The sequence below is a fragment of the Neoarius graeffei genome, chromosome 4, assembly GCF_027579695.1.
Source record: "Neoarius graeffei isolate fNeoGra1 chromosome 4, fNeoGra1.pri, whole genome shotgun sequence".
In the NCBI taxonomy this organism is placed as follows: Eukaryota; Metazoa; Chordata; class Actinopteri; order Siluriformes; family Ariidae; genus Neoarius; species Neoarius graeffei.
Window position 1 is genome coordinate 44,617,485 of NC_083572.1, and position 17,057 is coordinate 44,634,541.

General features: G+C 37.7%; 1 protein-coding gene across 1 annotated transcript in view; it reads left to right on the forward strand.

Moving 5' to 3' along the window:
* The window catches only part of LOC132885033 (contactin-4-like), a 542,655-nt gene that overhangs the window by 180,312 nt on the left and 345,286 nt on the right, over positions 1-17,057 (forward strand). Inside the window, exon 5 of the mRNA XM_060919276.1 lies at positions 7,540-7,635. Within this exon, the coding sequence (XP_060775259.1) occupies positions 7,540-7,635 (96 nt within the window). The remainder of the gene's footprint in view (positions 1-7,539; positions 7,636-17,057) is intronic.

The window sequence follows — 17,057 nt, forward strand, 5'->3', positions numbered from 1 at the left end:
GAGACAAAAGTCAAGGCCAGGAGACTCACATCTGCCCAGGCTGCCTCATACACCCACAACAAATGTTGAGATGCTTGATCACCTACTGAGATCCTTGGACCAAGTTTACATTAGACCGTATCTGTCTCGTTTTCTTCGCGGATGCACTGTCCGTTCACATTAAAACGCCGGGAAACGCCAGGAAACGGGAATCCGCCAGAGCCCACGTATTCAATCCAGTTCGTGTCTGGTCCAGTGCTGTGTAAACATTGAGATACGCGGATACGCTGTGCTGAGCTCTAGCTGATGTCGTCATTGGACAACGTCACTGTGACATCCACCTTCCTGATTCGCTGGCGTTGGTCATGTGACGCGACTGCTGAAAAACGGCGCGGACTTCCGCCTTGTATCACCTTTCATTAAAGAGTATAAAAGTATGAAAATACTGCAAATACTGATGCAAATACTGCCCATTGTGTAGTTATGATTGTCTTTAGGCTTGCCATCCTTCCACTTGCAAGTGGTAAGTGACGCGCATGCCCGATATGCACTGGGATCACACACACAGCGGCTCAGTCCCGAATCACTGCTCGTGCGCTTCACTCGCGCGCTCTGTGAGCTGCGCAGGGCCGGAGTGCGCACCCTCCAGAGGGCACTCGCTGTTCAGGGCGGAGTGATTTGGAGCGCAGCTGCTGAGGAGGAAGCGCTGAGCCGCACTGACACATTTCAACTTACATGCCGAATTAGTCATGTGATTAACGTATCCGTGTATTGGCGTTGCTGTGTGCACGCGAATCGTGTATTGGCGTTGCTGTGTGCACGCTAATCGTTTTTAAAAACGTTAATCTGATGATCCGCTGATACGGTCTAATGTAAACCCCACCTTGACCTCTTCTGATATCCCCATTCATGCAAATATCAGATCAGCCTATCATGAAGCAGCACTGTAATGCATAAAACCACAGAGGCACAGGTCAAGAGCTTCAAACACCAGAATGAAGAAAAAAGGGGATCTTAGTGACTTTAACTGTGGCATGGTTCTTGTGACAGACAGGGCAGTTTGAGTATTCCAGAAAGAGCTAATCTCTTGGGATTCCAACACAATAGTCTCTAGAGTTTACATAGGATACTGCATAGGATACTGTGAAAAACAAAGAACATTTCTGTTGGCATAAATGCCTTATTTGAACTGACAGGAAAAGCTGTCTTCCTTCTCTACTCTTTGAGGGCATTTTTGTGCCTTTCCCTGTCTGCTCCACCCAGCAGCTACAATGCAGCACATTGCCTTTATTTACAGAAGCTGCATGAAGATGATGTGAATGATGACCAATAGTGTTGCAAGGCTAGTGGGATGATGATTTATTAAACCTGTACGGATCAAACAATATTTTTAGGAACTGCAGTATTTGCAACCACTGCAGGCATAAAAAAAAAAAAAAAAAAAAAAAACCCAGCAGGTCAAATCAGTGCTAAACATGCTGGGCCAACAGTATTTCCCCGGAACTGTGGTGGCCCAAAACCTTTGTTTTTTTTTTTTTAATTTGTCAGACACCTATAAGTTGTTAGGTTATTTAAGTGCTAGTATTACATATATTATTTAGGTGCTTAGCATGAACAGGTAATTTGAAACTGCACTTAATATAATTTCTATATTTTTTAAATTTTCATATTAACAGTCTTGAGGAAGTATACAGTAACAATTTGGAAGATGGCACTGCATCATTAAGCATCAAATTGCAAATGTAAATGTATGTAGAAAATATTTTTAAAAAGACCTTTCTCCTTTAATTTCAATGCTTTTCTTATGCTGTTTTAATGCTTTACAAATGTAGGATTCAGATGATGTAGTATAAAGCCTATTAATCTATACTGTAACTAATAGGATTAATCAATAAGATTTTTTCCCACTACACATACAGTACCAGTAAAAAAAAAAATGAATAAATATATTTTTTTAAATAAATAAAGGTTTAGACACACCTACTCATTCATAAGTTTTTCTGTATTTTGATGATTTTCTACATTGTAGAACAATATGGAAGACACCAAAACTGTGAAATACCACATGGAACATATATGGAATTATGTGGTAAACAAAATAGTGTTAAAACAAAAATATATATCATATTTTAGATTCTTCAGAGTAGCCACCGTTTACCTTGATGACGCTTTGCACACTATTGGCATTATCTTAACCAGCTTCATGAGGTAGTCACCTGGAATGCTTTTCAGTTAACAGGTGTGCCTCATCAAAAGTTAATGCAATTTCTTGCCTTCTTAATGTGTTTGAGATCAAACAATAAATAGTAAATAATAAAAATACAGTAAATAGCCCTATTTCACAACTGTAGTAATCCATATTAGGCCAAGAACCACTCAACTAAGCAACGAGAAACGACATCCATCATTATTTTAAGACATTAAGTGACTTTTAATTAATAAAAATTAAAAAAAACTATTGAATTAGAAGGTGTGTCCAAACTTTTGATTGGTACTGTATGTGGAGGGATAGTTTGCTTACAAGTAAGGCTATAATAGCACAAAGTAGTGTAATACTGTTGCTAGCATTTTACTTAGTGAGGCAGTATCTATATTCACTGTTCCTCAAAGACTTGTTAACAAATACTGTACCAATAAATGCTCTGGCATCAAACACTGTTTGCATGGAGACTTTCCACTTTCAGTGTAAATAAGTGCATGAGCCTGATGATAACTCAGCAATACACTCACATTAATAGGACCAACTGAACTACTGCTTATAGAGACAGAGCACAGTGTGTCATACTCTGAAAACCATGCCCACTGGAAGACACTGATGAAATATTTCATGCCTCTCCATTACTTGTATTTTTTCCTTTCTTTTTTTTGTAATTCATGAAGCTAAAACAAACAAACAAACAAAACAAAAACCTGAAACATGCCTATAAGCTGCTGTGTGATGGGATGCACTACCAACAAAGTAAACAAAGAGTGCCCTCGACTGGTAGTGGCCCTTGAAAATGGAGCAACAAGGGTAGGGGTTGAAATCTTTACCTCGGAAATGGAACGTCACTTGTTACATTATCAATAGCAGGGGTTTTATTTATTTATTTTTTTAGTATTATTGAACATACATTAAAAATATACAAGAACTCATAGAGACTTCATGCATATTCTACAAAACAGTATAAACATTATAATCATAAATGAAGAAATTTCTAAATCACTAGGCATAGATAAGACAAAAAAAAGAGGTGCAGAAATTTCAAGAATAAGGGGAAATCAAAACAAAGAAGTCAAAACAAAAATCAAAACAAAAAATTAGATATAGTATGTCCCCACAAATCTTGCTATTTTACTACAGTGCAATTTTTAAGTGATGAGAAAAAAAAAACTTGAAATGATTTATAAACCAGATAACGGAGGGATTCCAAGCAGAGGTTTCCACAATCCTGCCAAAGATTAATCTATTGGCAATGGTCAGGAAACACTATACATTGGCTGTTTCCATGTAATCCTGTACATAGAGTTTTCTGCCCTGTGCTGATATCAGATGAGTGGGAAAGTGCAGAAAATTTTCTGCTGGATCATTTTTCATGGGATATGCAAATAAATAGCTCTACCATCACTCACAAATCATTGTTTACACAAAGTTCTATTAACCTTGTGAATAGCAATGTTTCTGAAATGCTTGTTATAATGGTGCAATTATATTCCTTTGTATGTACATTAAACATTAAAAGATATTTCACCCTATTTATTTATTTATTTTTGCATGATTATTTCTCCCTGTGTCTGTGTGGGTTTTCTCCGGGTGCTCTGGTTTCTCCCACAGTCCAAAGACATGCAAGTTAGGTTAATTGGTGGCTCTAAATTGAGCGTAGGTGTGAATGTGAATGATTGTCTGTGTCTATGTGTCAGCCCTGTGATGATCTGGTGACTTGTCCAGGGTGTACCCTGCCTCTCACCCATAGTCAGCTGGGATAGGCTCCAGCTTGCCCACAACCCTGCACAGGATAAATGGTTACAGATAATGAATGGATGGATGCATGATTATTTTCAAAGATAGACTATATTTATGGACTTCTTTCCCAACCGGTAGCCATGTTGAACGTTATACTGCCTCAGTTTACAAATCATTCTGGGCATTTTTTTCTACCACTACATTTGGATTCTGCATTTGAAAACACTCCGTTTGGAGGGCCATCTGGAGGGTTAGATAACCATGACCTCTGAAACCCCAAAAGAAATGGGACACCCTACCCTATGTGGGAGTGTGCAAAATGGAGGGGTAGGGCCAAGTGGTAGAGCTAAAGGGGGGATTGGGCTGAACTTAATTGCATGTCAGCATCTCAATGCATAAAATCATGCCGATACAGGTCAATGGTAATGTTCACTTTAAATATTAGAATGTAGAAAAAAATATGTGATCAAATTGCCTTTGACTGTGACATGGTTGTTGGTACGGGACAGGGTGGTTCGACTATTTCAAAAACTGCTGATCTCCTGGGATTTTCAAACGCAGCAATCTCTTGAGTTTATACAGAATAATGGAGAAAAAAACAAACAAACAGACAAAAAAAACCTAAGAAAATTTCTGTTGGCAGAAGGCCTTGTTTGAGCTGATAAGAAAGGTTACGGTAACTCAAATAGCCAATCTTTAAAACCTTAGTGAGCAAAATAATAATAATACTCTCAGAATGTAAAACAAGTCAAAGGTTGAAGTAGATGGTCTAAAACAGCAGAAGACCACATCAGGTTCCAGTCCGATCAGCCAAGAACAGGTATATGAACAGGTATATTTGGGCACAGGCTCATCCAAAACCCAGTCATCAGCTGCGCACATTTGGTGACCATGTGGCCTCAGTACCTGAGTTTATAACCCTGAGTGCATTGCTCTTTGTGCTTTACCCCTAATGGAATAACTACTATTACCAGCCCTTTTTTCCCTGATTATTTTAATTCAGTTATGCTGTTCAAGATGATTGTGAATTTGAGCATAGATTCTAAATTTATTTCATGGGCTGAATTAGAACATTTACATGGCTGGTCCTGGCCCTTGGACTATGTTTGACACCCCTACTTATATTTAATTTTAAAAAAAAGTACTTCATGCACCTTAAGTGATCCCTGTGTTTGGAATACATGTGAGCTGATTTTTTTCTCTCTCTCTGATGTTATGAGAGAGTGAAGCAATCAAATAAATTTTGCTCTCTGTTGCTTTTTTTTCTGGCCCAGAACAGTATGATATGATTGGTTGTACCTCAAACCTCATTTACATGTCCTGTTCTCATGCTTTTTATTTCATAATTGCAGTGGAACATGCTTCTAATAACTGCTCACTGCTTCCTAAAGAACACTAAGAGGTTCTGCAATTAAACACTCCAGCTGCGACATCAGAGGGCATCCATCCTTATAGGCTGTCTACCTATATAAATTAGCATCATCCATGCTTTGAAGGACAAAAATTACATGGAAAAAAATAACATCACCTAGTTTTCTTTTTCCTTGAGTAGTTGGAAAAAAAATTAAATGGGTTCCAGAGGTAAAGGTAATTTCAGTTTCTAAAGTCCTTTTGAAATGGCTTCGTAATGGTTGACAGCAAAGCTGTGATGAATAAAGTACATAAGGGAGCTGATAAATAGGGGAGCCATTAAACCCATTGATGTGTGACTTATGCTTGGCAAAATACCGCTGTCATGGAGGTACAGTGGATTCCAAGCATACTCGCCTGCTTGGGGGCTGTTATTGATTTCACCTTCATTTAATCAGTCTGTTGAATGCCATAAAACTACATGGTAGATGACAAAGAGTTTCATTTTTATGTTTGAGAGTTGGGAATGTCATAGATCATGCAAAAGCTTGAGGCTCTTTTGCAACTTCTGCACTTTTTTTTTTACAGCAGTGATTCAGTCCTTGCCCTCAAAACTTACATAAAATAGAGACTGGCTTGCTGTAACAAACTAAACAATCAGCTAGTTCTGAGGGGACAACTAAGGAAGCTGTCCCAAACCCAGGAGGCTTTATAGTTTATTTACATGCAGAATAGGACTGCCTGAAATACAGCTATTTGATAAGACTATGATGGTCTGGGTCTATACATCATTTGCAACTCATGAAATACAGTAATATTAAGTTAACATTCCCATTATTTTGTAAAACAGTTTAGTCTGCTGTGTGTTCATGGTAAGACGCTCCACACCCACTGAAACGTTCATGAATAATTATCAACCTTTTCTCATATATGAAAGGTCTTTGGCTATATGGTACTTTTGTTCATGTGAGATGTTGCATAAGTCAGATGCACAAAACAGAAAAGAAAAAAAGACAACATTCAAAAGTTAAGTCTTAGAATCCTGTTTTCTTTCCCAGTTTGTTTCTTCTCATCTCATTATCTCTAGCCGCTTTATCCTGTTCTACAGGGTCGCAGGCAAGCTGGAGCCTATCCCAGCTGACTACGGGCGAAAGGCGGGGTACACCCTGGACAAGTCGCCAGGTCATCACAGGGCTGACACATAGACAACCATTCACACTCACGGTCAATTTAGAGTCACCAGTTAACCTAACCTGCATGTCTTTGGACTGTGGGGGAAACCGGAGCACCCGGAGGAAACCCACGCGGACACAGGGAGAACATGCAAACTCCACGCAGAAAGGCCCTCGCCGGCCACGGGGCTCGAACCCGGACCTTCTTGCTGTGAGGCGACAGCGCTAACCACTACACCACCATGCCCCCAGTTTGTTTCTTAATTGATTATATTTTAGAACTGAGTAAACCAGCTGCAGTTTAGATCATAGCATCTCAGTATTATTATTGACAAATTAATCAAGCTTGTTGAAATGATTTTTTTTAAATAATGAGATAAACGATATTGTTGCTGAAGATGATTAAAAGAAGTTCTCAGTTATCCTATTGACATCAGACTAACACATTGTCATAAGAACAAACACTTACTGCTCTTCCTAAACAAGTTGTCTTGCAGATATAAAATTTGTGGGAATGTGTTGCTCATATAGAGTTTTCATTCACTGTTAGCATTTTTGTATTAGGTGTCCTCAAGTGCAGACATTAAATGAGCACTCTGATGCATATAATATTCTGCACATAAGATATAATGTGGATAAGATGCAGTAAATACTGAGGGGCCAAAGTTACTCTTTAACCATTTGTATCCATTTTAACTTGTTTAGAGGCTATGCCAGCAGGATTTCCTAATAAACCCACACCATGGGTGGTGATATATCCCTCAGTCAGGGGAAAGACAGTAAACAGTGTATTTGTGCACACTGCACCAAGTCCCAAACTCTGAGAAACAACATGACTATTTATATACTGAACTAGTCTCCAGTGACTTATCTTCTGTTATTTTCCCAGACCACCTCACAACACCAAGTGAAAAGTAGGTTACTAATTTAATATCAAATATATTTCGCAGCAGCATTTTTGCATCAAAGTTTACTGTCTTTTCCAGCTCACTTTCAAGGTTAATCTTTGAATATGCCCTTTCAAGTGTCTCTCTATTTTGGCCTCTGTCTCAGAAATTAGTGAAATATTCATGAATTTCCTTTTTTTTTTTCCAGACTTGGAAAACTTCAGGACTCATCGGAGAAGTGCAGTGTCTGTGAGGGAGGGACAGGGGGTGGTGCTTCTGTGTGGCCCACCTCCTCACTCAGGAGGTCAGTACCTTCATTTGTAACAGTGTGTCCAATAATGTTTTCAATGCACTTTCATCAGCTTCCTGTTTAACAGCTCTATAAGAGAAGTGGCTATCTGTAGCACAAGTAAATGATGCAACGGTTGCAGATTTGTAATTGATTGTAAGCTTTAATTCATTTTCAGTTTGCACACTGAATTTCCTTTAAAACTCTCCTACAGTGTACAAAGTACCATTAGCATGATATTTACCATACAAAATAGCTAGCTTGTTGAATGGCAAGCAGCTTTTAGTTTTGAGTAAAGGTCAAGGTAATAGCTGACAATTTGACTCTGTTTCTGCTTTACCTTGTGAAAAAAGAGACAGCTTCCTCTGAGATTTCTTCAAGCTTTTTGGAAAATAATGCTGGAGCTGACAATATTTCACAAACACATCTCAAATTACAACCCCAAATCAGAAAAAGTTGGGACAGTATGTTGAAATTTAAACTGAAAACAATAATTTGTAAATAATCTTTGACCTGTATTATACCGAAAACAATACAACAGCACATTATTTGATTTTTTTTTTACCTCATGATTTTTTAATAAAAACATTTCAATTTGTAATTGATTCTTGAAACATTTTTTTTAAAATGGTATAGTAAAACATTATACTTAATGTTTCCATTCCTTCTCACAACACTTAAAACATCTACGGACTGAAGACACCAAGTGATAAAGTGTTTCAGGTGTTATTTTTCCACATTCTTCCTGCAAACAGGTCTTAAGGTGTGCAACAATATAGGGTTGTCATTCTCATATATTTTTTTATTTCAAAATTCACCACACATTCTCTACTGGGGACAGAGGAGACAGGCACCCTCTTCGTCCACAGCCATGCCTTTGTAATGTGTGCAGAATGTGGTTTTGCGTTGTCTTGTTGACATATCCCCGGAAAAGATGTTGTCTTGGTGGTCACCTATGTTGCTCCAAAATCTCAGTGTACTTTTCTGCATTAATGCTGCCATCACAGAAGTGTAAGTTACCTTTGTCAAGGACACTGAGACAACCCCTTACCATGACAGGCCCTGGCTTTTGGACTTGTCACTGGTAACAGTGTGGAGGGCCCTGTTTGTCTGGAGCACATAGCATACATTTCTTTTGAAAAAGACCTGAAATACTTATTCGTCTGACCACAATACATGTTTCCACTGTGTGATGGTCCATCCCAGATGCCTCCAAGCCCAGAGAAGCCAATGGTGCTTCTGGACACAGTTAACATAAGGCTTCCTTTTTGCACAGTAAAGTTTTAACTGGCATTTGTGGATGTACAGTCATGTGAAAAAGAAAGTACACCCTCTTCCAGTTACATGGTTTTACCAATCAAGACATAACAAAACATCATCTGATCCTTACCAAGTCCTAAAATTATGCAAATCTAACCTCAGGTGTAAAGCAACACACAACAGAGTCCACCGTGTCATTATTTATTTAACAAAAATTAAGTGAAAATTCAGAATCCGTGTGTGAAAAAGTAAGTACACACCATGATTCAATAGCTTGTAGAACCACCTTTTTCAGCAATAACTTGAAGCAGTCATTTTCTGTATGATTTTATCAGTCTCTCACATCGTTGTGGAGGAATTTTGGCCCACTCTTCTTTACAACATTGCTTCAGTTCATTCATGTTTGAGGGCATTTGTTTATATACAGCTCTCTTAAGGTCCTGCCACAGCATTTCATTTGGGTTGAGGTCTGGACTTTGACTTGGCCATTCAAACACCTCGATTCTTTTCTTTTTCAGCCATTCTGCTGTAGATTTGCTGGTGTGCTTGGGATCATTGTCCTGTTGCATGACCCAATTGCAGCCAAGCTTTAGCTTTTGGACAGATGGCTTCACATTTGCCTCTAGAATACTTTGGTATACAGAGGAGTTTATGGTTGATTCAATGACTACAAGGTGCCCAGGGCCTGTGGCTGCAAAACAAGCTGAAATCATCACCTCTCCACCACTGTGCTTGATGGTTGGTATGAGGTGTTTGTGCTGATATGCTGTGTTTGGTTTTCACCAAACATGACGTTGTGCATTATGGCCAAACATTTCCACTTTGGTCTCAACTGTCCAAAGGACATTGTTCCAGAAGGCTTGTGGCTTGTTCAGATGCATCTTTGCAAACCTAAGCCATGCTGCCATGTTCTTTTTAGATAGAAGAGGCTTTCTTCTGGCAACCCTTCCAAACAAGCCATACTTGTGCAGTTCTTTTCTAATTGTATTGTCATTAACTTTAATATTTAACATGCTAACTGTGGCCTGTAGAGTCCTAGATGTAGTTCTTAGGTGCTTTGCAATTTCTCTGAGCATTGCACAGTCTGACCTTGGAGTAAATTTGCCAGGATGTCCACTCCTGGGATGATTGGCAACTGTCTTGAATGTTTTCCACTTCTGAATAATCTTGCTCACAGTAGAATGATTGGATTTCAAATTGTTTGGAAATGGCCTTATAACCCTTCCCAGACTGATGTGCAGCAACGATTGCTTCTCTAAGATTATTGCTGATGTCTTTCCTCCTTGGCATTGTGTTAACATACACCTGACCAGAAAACTGCCAAAACTTCAGCTTCTTAAGAGGTGGCCACACTTGCTGATGATCAATTAATCAAATTCATTTGATCAGCAACACCTGGCTGCTAATTGCCTTCATAATTTCTATGGAAGCAGTAACGGTGTACTTATTTTTTTTTCACACACTGCTACTGCATTTTTAGCTTACTTTTTATTAAATAAATAATGACAGGGTGAATATGTCATGTGTTATTGGTATTCTGAGGTTGTATTTGCCTAAGTTTATGACCTAGTAAGGACCAGATGATTTTTTATTATGTCCTGACACTTAAAACCTAGACTTGAAAGAGGGTGTACTTTCTTTTTCACATGACTGTAACTCAGTATTGTAGTGCTCAACAAAGGTTTGCCAAAGTAATCCTGAGCCCACATGGTTATATTAGCTATAGATGAATGATGCAGTGTCATCTGAGGGATCAGAGATCAGCTTAGGTTTGCGCCCTTGCCCCTTATGCACCTTGAATCATTTAATGATATTATGCACCATAGAAGGTGAAATATTTAAATCCTTTCCTATCTTTCTTTGAGAAATATTGTTTTTAAACATTTCAATACTTTTCTCACACACTTGTTGACAAACTGGAAATCCTCCACCCATCTTTGCTCCTCAAAGACTAGGCCTTTCCTGGATACTGATTTTGTACTAAATCATTAATACAATCACCCGTTGACATCACCTGTTTCAAATCACATCATTATTTAATTGTTTTACTTCATTACTCGCCATAAACTTCCCCCATGCCAACTGTTTTTTGGAATGTGTTACAGGTCTGAAATACAGGAATGCATGTTTATTGACAAATGAAATTAAGTTGACCAGACAAAATATGAAATACAGTATCTTGGGTTCATACTGTCTGCAATGAAATACAATTCAAAATAAATTTAGAAATCACTGCTTTCTCTTTTTCTTTGCATTTTCCATACCATCCCAACATTTTCTGATTTGGGGTTGTACATCAGTAAATCCAATAGACTTACATTTAAAACCTTTGAATCGATTTTGTAGACATTACACAGCTGCAACAGTGATTACCTTTAATATTTTTAATAAAAAAAATTAAATTGCCTACAATTTTAATTCAGCAGATCACACATATATAACATTTGTCTTGTCATAAATAAAGATATGACCATAAATTCACATAAACATTTTTTGCTAGCTAAATAGATACACAAAAGCATTTCTTTTTCATTCTGTTTTCTTCCAGTTTTTCACAGTTGTCTACACAGGTTTTAGGACATTGTGTCTCTGCTCTCAAATGCCCAAATACACTTCTCTATTGAAGGCAAAGTAAGAAAAACAAGAGCTGTGTACACTTACAAGAAAATTGCTTAGGCCTGAAAGAAATAAAACAGTATATCACATGCCATATAATGTATCAATGTTTGTAGCCAAACAATAACAGAAAAATAATTTTCGTGTGTATAAATCATGATTAATGGCATGGTGTTATCCTGACGTCTCCTCCTTGTATACAGCTTTCTTACATTTACATTTATGGCATTTGGCAGATGCCATTATCCAGTGTGACTTGTAGAAGTCAATAACACATTTTCATGCTGCTTCACTAGTCTCAAGTTAGTACTAAAAAGTTAGTATAGCCTTCTTCCTACTCTTCTTCTTTCTGTATCTCTACAGTGGTGCTTGAAAGTTTGTGAACCCTTTAGAATTTTCTACATTTCTACATAAATATAACCTAAAACATCATCAGATTTTCACACAAGTCCTAAAAGTAGATAAAAAGAACCCAGTTAAATAACTCAGACAAAAATATTATACTTGGTTATTTATTTATTGAGGAAAGTGATCCAATATTACATATCTGTGAGTGGCAAAAGTATGTGAACCTTTGCTTTCAGTATCTGGTGTGACCCCCTTGTGCAGCAATAACTGCAACTAAACATTTCCGGTAACTGTTGATCAATCCTGCACACCGGCTTGGAGGAATTTTAGCCCATTCCTCCGTACAGAACAGTTTCAACTCTGGGATGTTGGTGGGTTTCCTCACATGAACTGCTCGCTTCAGGTCCTTGCACAGCATTTCAATTGAATTAAGGTCAGGACTTTGACTTGGCCATTCCAAAACATTAACTTTATTCTTCTTTAACCATTCTCTGGTAGAACAACTTGTGTGCTTAGGGTTGTTGTCTTGGTGCATGACCCACCTTCTCTTGAGATTCAGTTCACGGACAGATGTCCTGACATTTTCCTTTAGAATTTGCTGGTATAATTCAGAATTCATTGTTCCATCAATGATGGCAAACCGTCCTGGCCCAGATGCAGCAAAACAGACCCAAACCATGATACTACCACCACCATGTTTCACAGATGGGATAAGGTTCTTATGCTGGAATGCAGTGGTTTCCTTCTCCAAACATAACGCTTCTCATTTAAACCAAAAAGTTCTATTTTGGTCTCATCCGTCCACAAAAGATTTTTCCAATAGCCTTCTGGCTTGTCCACGTGATCTTTAGCAAACTGCAGATGAGCAGCAATGTTCTTTTTGGAGAGCAGTGGCTTTATCCTTGCAACCCTGCCATGCACACCATTTTTGTTCAGTGTTCTCCTGATGGTAGACTCATGAACATTAACCTTAACCAATTTGAGAGAGGCCTTCAGTTGCTTAGAAGTTACCCTGGGGTCCTTTGTGACCTTGCCGACTATTACACACCTTGCTCTTGGAGTGATCTTTGTTGGTTGACCACTCCTGGGGAGTGTAACAATGGTCCTGAATTTCCTTCATTTGTACACAATCTGTCTGACTGTGGATTGGTGGAGTCCAAACTCTTTAGAGATGGTTTTGTAACCTTTTCCAGCCTGATGAGCATCATCAATGTTTTTTCTGAGGTCCTCAGAAATCTCCTTTGTTCATGCCATGATACACTTCCACAAACATGTGTTGTGAAGATCAGACTTTGATAGATCTCTGTTCTTTAAATAAAACAGGGTGCCCACTCACACCTGATTGTCATGCCATTGATTGAAAACACCTGACTCTAATTTCACCTTCAAATTAACTGCTAATCCTAGAGGTTCACATACTTTTGCCACTCACAGATATGTAATATTGGATTATTTTCCTCGATAAATAAATGACCAAGTATAATATTTTTGTCCCATTTGTTTAACTGGGTTCCCTTTATCTACTTTTAGGACTTGTGTGGAAAATCTGATGATGTTTTAGGTCATATTTATGCAGAAATATAGAAAATTCTAAAGGGTTCACAAATTTTCAAGCACCATTGTACCTGCTTTATTTATGCTGCTAAATATTTTCATCCTTTTTTTGGTATATGAATTAACAAAAACATGTTTTTCATTATTTACCAGTAGTAGTATTTGGAAGGTTAAAATATTTTTTAAAGAGTCTAAAGATTTTTAGACATTTTTCTAAAGCATTTTAGACATTGTTCTTATTCCATTTGTTGCTGTCCATTTGTCATTCCATGGTTATTTTTGGAATTACTGTTCGCTTCTTTCTCTGGTGTTCCGCTGCACAAGTGTAGTGTAGAGACAAGCTCTTTAGTGTTTGCTCCCATAAGGTCAGTGTTTATTCATGCGTTTTATGTTTTACTATTCCTAAAATATGTCATGAGAGTTTGTTCTGAAATTTATGCTCAGAAGTGGAGCACTGTGTAGAGTACAAAAATTTTTTCTTGCTGTTATAATGGCAGTGAACTCCAGTAAAATGTGTATTTCAGTTTTGCAGCAGTGGCTTTGTCCAAAAAGATAACTAAGCTTTGGTTATTGAGAAAGGTGTTCCAGTGTGCAATTACACTACACTCTTTGGCCACTTTAATAGGAACATGTTCTTAATTCTAAGATTCCTGTTCTTGGCTGGCAGGAGTGGAACCCAGTGTGGTCTTCTGCTGTTACATGCTGAGATGCTTTTCTGCTCACCACGGTTGTAAAGAGTTGCTATGAGTTGTGATATCCTTCCTAGCAGCTCGAACCAATCTGACCAGTTTCTTCTGATCTCTCTTATCAACCAGACGTTTCCACCCACACAACTGTTGCTCACTCATTTTTTATTTTATTTTTTTACACCATTCTGTGTAAACTCTAGAGACTGTTGTGTGTGAAAACCCCAGGAGATCAGCAGTTTCTGAAATACTCAAACCAGTCCATCTGGCACCAACACTCATGCCACAGTGAAGGTCACAATTTTTCCCATTCTGATGTTTGAAGTGAACATTAACTGAAGCTATTGATTTGTATCTGCATGATGTTAGGCACTGTGCTGCAGTCAAAGGGATTGGCTGATTAGATAACTGCATAAAACAGCAGGTGTGTGTGTATGTTCCTAATCAAGTGGCCGGTGTGTGTACAGTACAGTAATAATGTGTTAACATCTTGCTGTTGTATTTTTGGACTTTTGTTTTCATATTAGCCATTGTGTTTTGAATTTGTGGTTGTATCTTCAGAAATGCTGTTTGTGTGAGTGAATCCTGCAGCTCCCTGAAAATTTTGTGCATGAGTATATTCCTCCAGTCTTTCTCTAACAGGCATCTAACTGCTCCATATTCAGTAGTGCATTCTGCCAATTTGTCCTTAGAAAAAAATTAAAATAAAAATGTCCCTACCTCTTCGCTCTGCTTCCTTCCACCTTTCAAGTCATCATTAACACAGTCATATCAATTTAATAGCCTGTAGTTAATTAATCCAGCAGCATGGCAGCATGTGTATGAGGAGCCTATTGATGTTGGCAGTGATGCACATTAAAAAGCACTTTTGCTGCAGAAAAGACAGTCTTTTTAAGGTGTGGCTGTTTGATCCTGCTTAGTTTATGCCTTTGTAATGTTTAGTAATCTACACTAAATGAGTTTAAATTTATCTAGTGTGTCAGCAATACATTAAAAAACAAAAAAAACCCTGTTTTCTCATGACTTTGTGAACACTGCATATAGAAGAAAGGATCAGGATTGCCTTACAATTAATCATGATCTATTGCTGTGATGGACAGTGATGTAAAAGTTCCATCATTGCCAGTTGTTACTCTACCTGTCATATGCCTTCAGTCAATAATATTAAGGCATACAAAATTGCTCATAAAAATGCCCCCCCGTTTTATTTTAGTTATTAGCTCAGAAGCTGAGAGTAAATTAGCCTCCTTGCTTATAAACGCTATTTCACAATGCACTCTCTCACTCCTGGGGGGACACATCTTATTTTTTCACTCAAATTCTCTCTTGATGCATGCTGCATGCACATTGTTTCAGGCGAAATAAAATATTGATAAAATGTAACAGTACGAAATAAAATATTGATACTACATCATGCAGTCTAGGCCCAAAATCTAAGTTTAACATTTGAAGTGTTACCACAGCAGGGATTGCCCTTGAGTAAATTATAATGAAAATTTTGAGAAAGGTCACATTGCTCCTGAACATATCAGTGAAAATATTACAAACCTAACTTAAATAAATAATAAATAAATAAATTATAAATAAATGAAAAATCAGCCTATTTAATCACATACTGTAATTTTAATTATATGACACAAGGTAGCATAACTTCTAAACTCTCATTTATTCATACTTAAAATCAGGGGTGTCACTAGACCCAAGACCATACTGGGGCACAAAAGGGGCACAGGAAATGTATGCGAGCGCGCGAAGCGCGCGAGCTAAAAATTTTGCACTATATTTATATTTATATTTATATTTTTTATATAATATATATTACATTTTATGTAATATATATTATATTTTATGTAATATATATTTATATATTGATATTTATATTTAGAAACGGCCTGCTTAAAACTAGTCACTAGAGCTGTAAAACTCAAAATGATTACGAGGACACTGAATCCAGGTCAATCATTTAATAATAGCAGTATGAATATTTGCAACATTTGTGATAATAGCAATGTAATACTTATACTGTTGGTAATATTGTAAAAGAACATATTAACATACAATACAACACCGCCGAGTTTTTAAACTCAACCAAGAGTACTTAATGGCCAACAGTATTCACACTTGATACCTTTTAAATCACCAAACATATCTTTGTAAGCACACGCATTTTCAGCATTGAACATCTCTAAACACAATCCAAAAGCCTCTAAAAGCACCACTGTGTGTGTGTGTGTGTGTGTGTGTGTGTGTTACAAAAATGACAGTGGAATTACTGTCTACTAACCTGTAAACAGTTGAAAAACACGGAGAGATGGTTTCCCCTGCTCTGAATTTCATTGCATCTGAGGGCTGCTGGAGTCTGCGGTCCCCATAGCAACCAAGATGTTACTCATGTCACGCGCACACTTTTTTCACATTGCTTAGTGTGCGCGAGGCCAGCCAAAACTACCAATGTAAAAGCATTGTAGATGGTCTTCTTCGCGCATCGGTTAGCCTACCCCACGTTATGAATTAATTAAATTGCAGCTATTCCCAAGTTTAAAATTCAGAGCGTTTCGTCACTGGATTTTTTTTACTGGGGCACTACAGATCTATACTGGGGCACATGCCCCAGTAAAATACCCCTGGCGACGCCGATGCTTAAAATCATCCAATTGACTTTTTTTTTGGTAGTTGCTAGGCTGAAACCATAATTAGAATGGTTGACTGATTGAATGAATGAATGAATGAATGAATGAATGAAACCCTCAAAATCAGTTCTGCCTTTATAACTGCCTAGAAACTCACAAGCTAGAAATCCATCTCTTCCAGTCAGTATGGTAAACAGAAAAAACGTACTTGCCATTAGCCAGCTCTTTCATTCAAAGTAAAGAGCACAAAAATTATGAGGTTTACTTCTAATATCTCCTCAGAGGCATTTTGAAAAAAAAAATAATCAAATATATATATATATATATATATATATATATATAT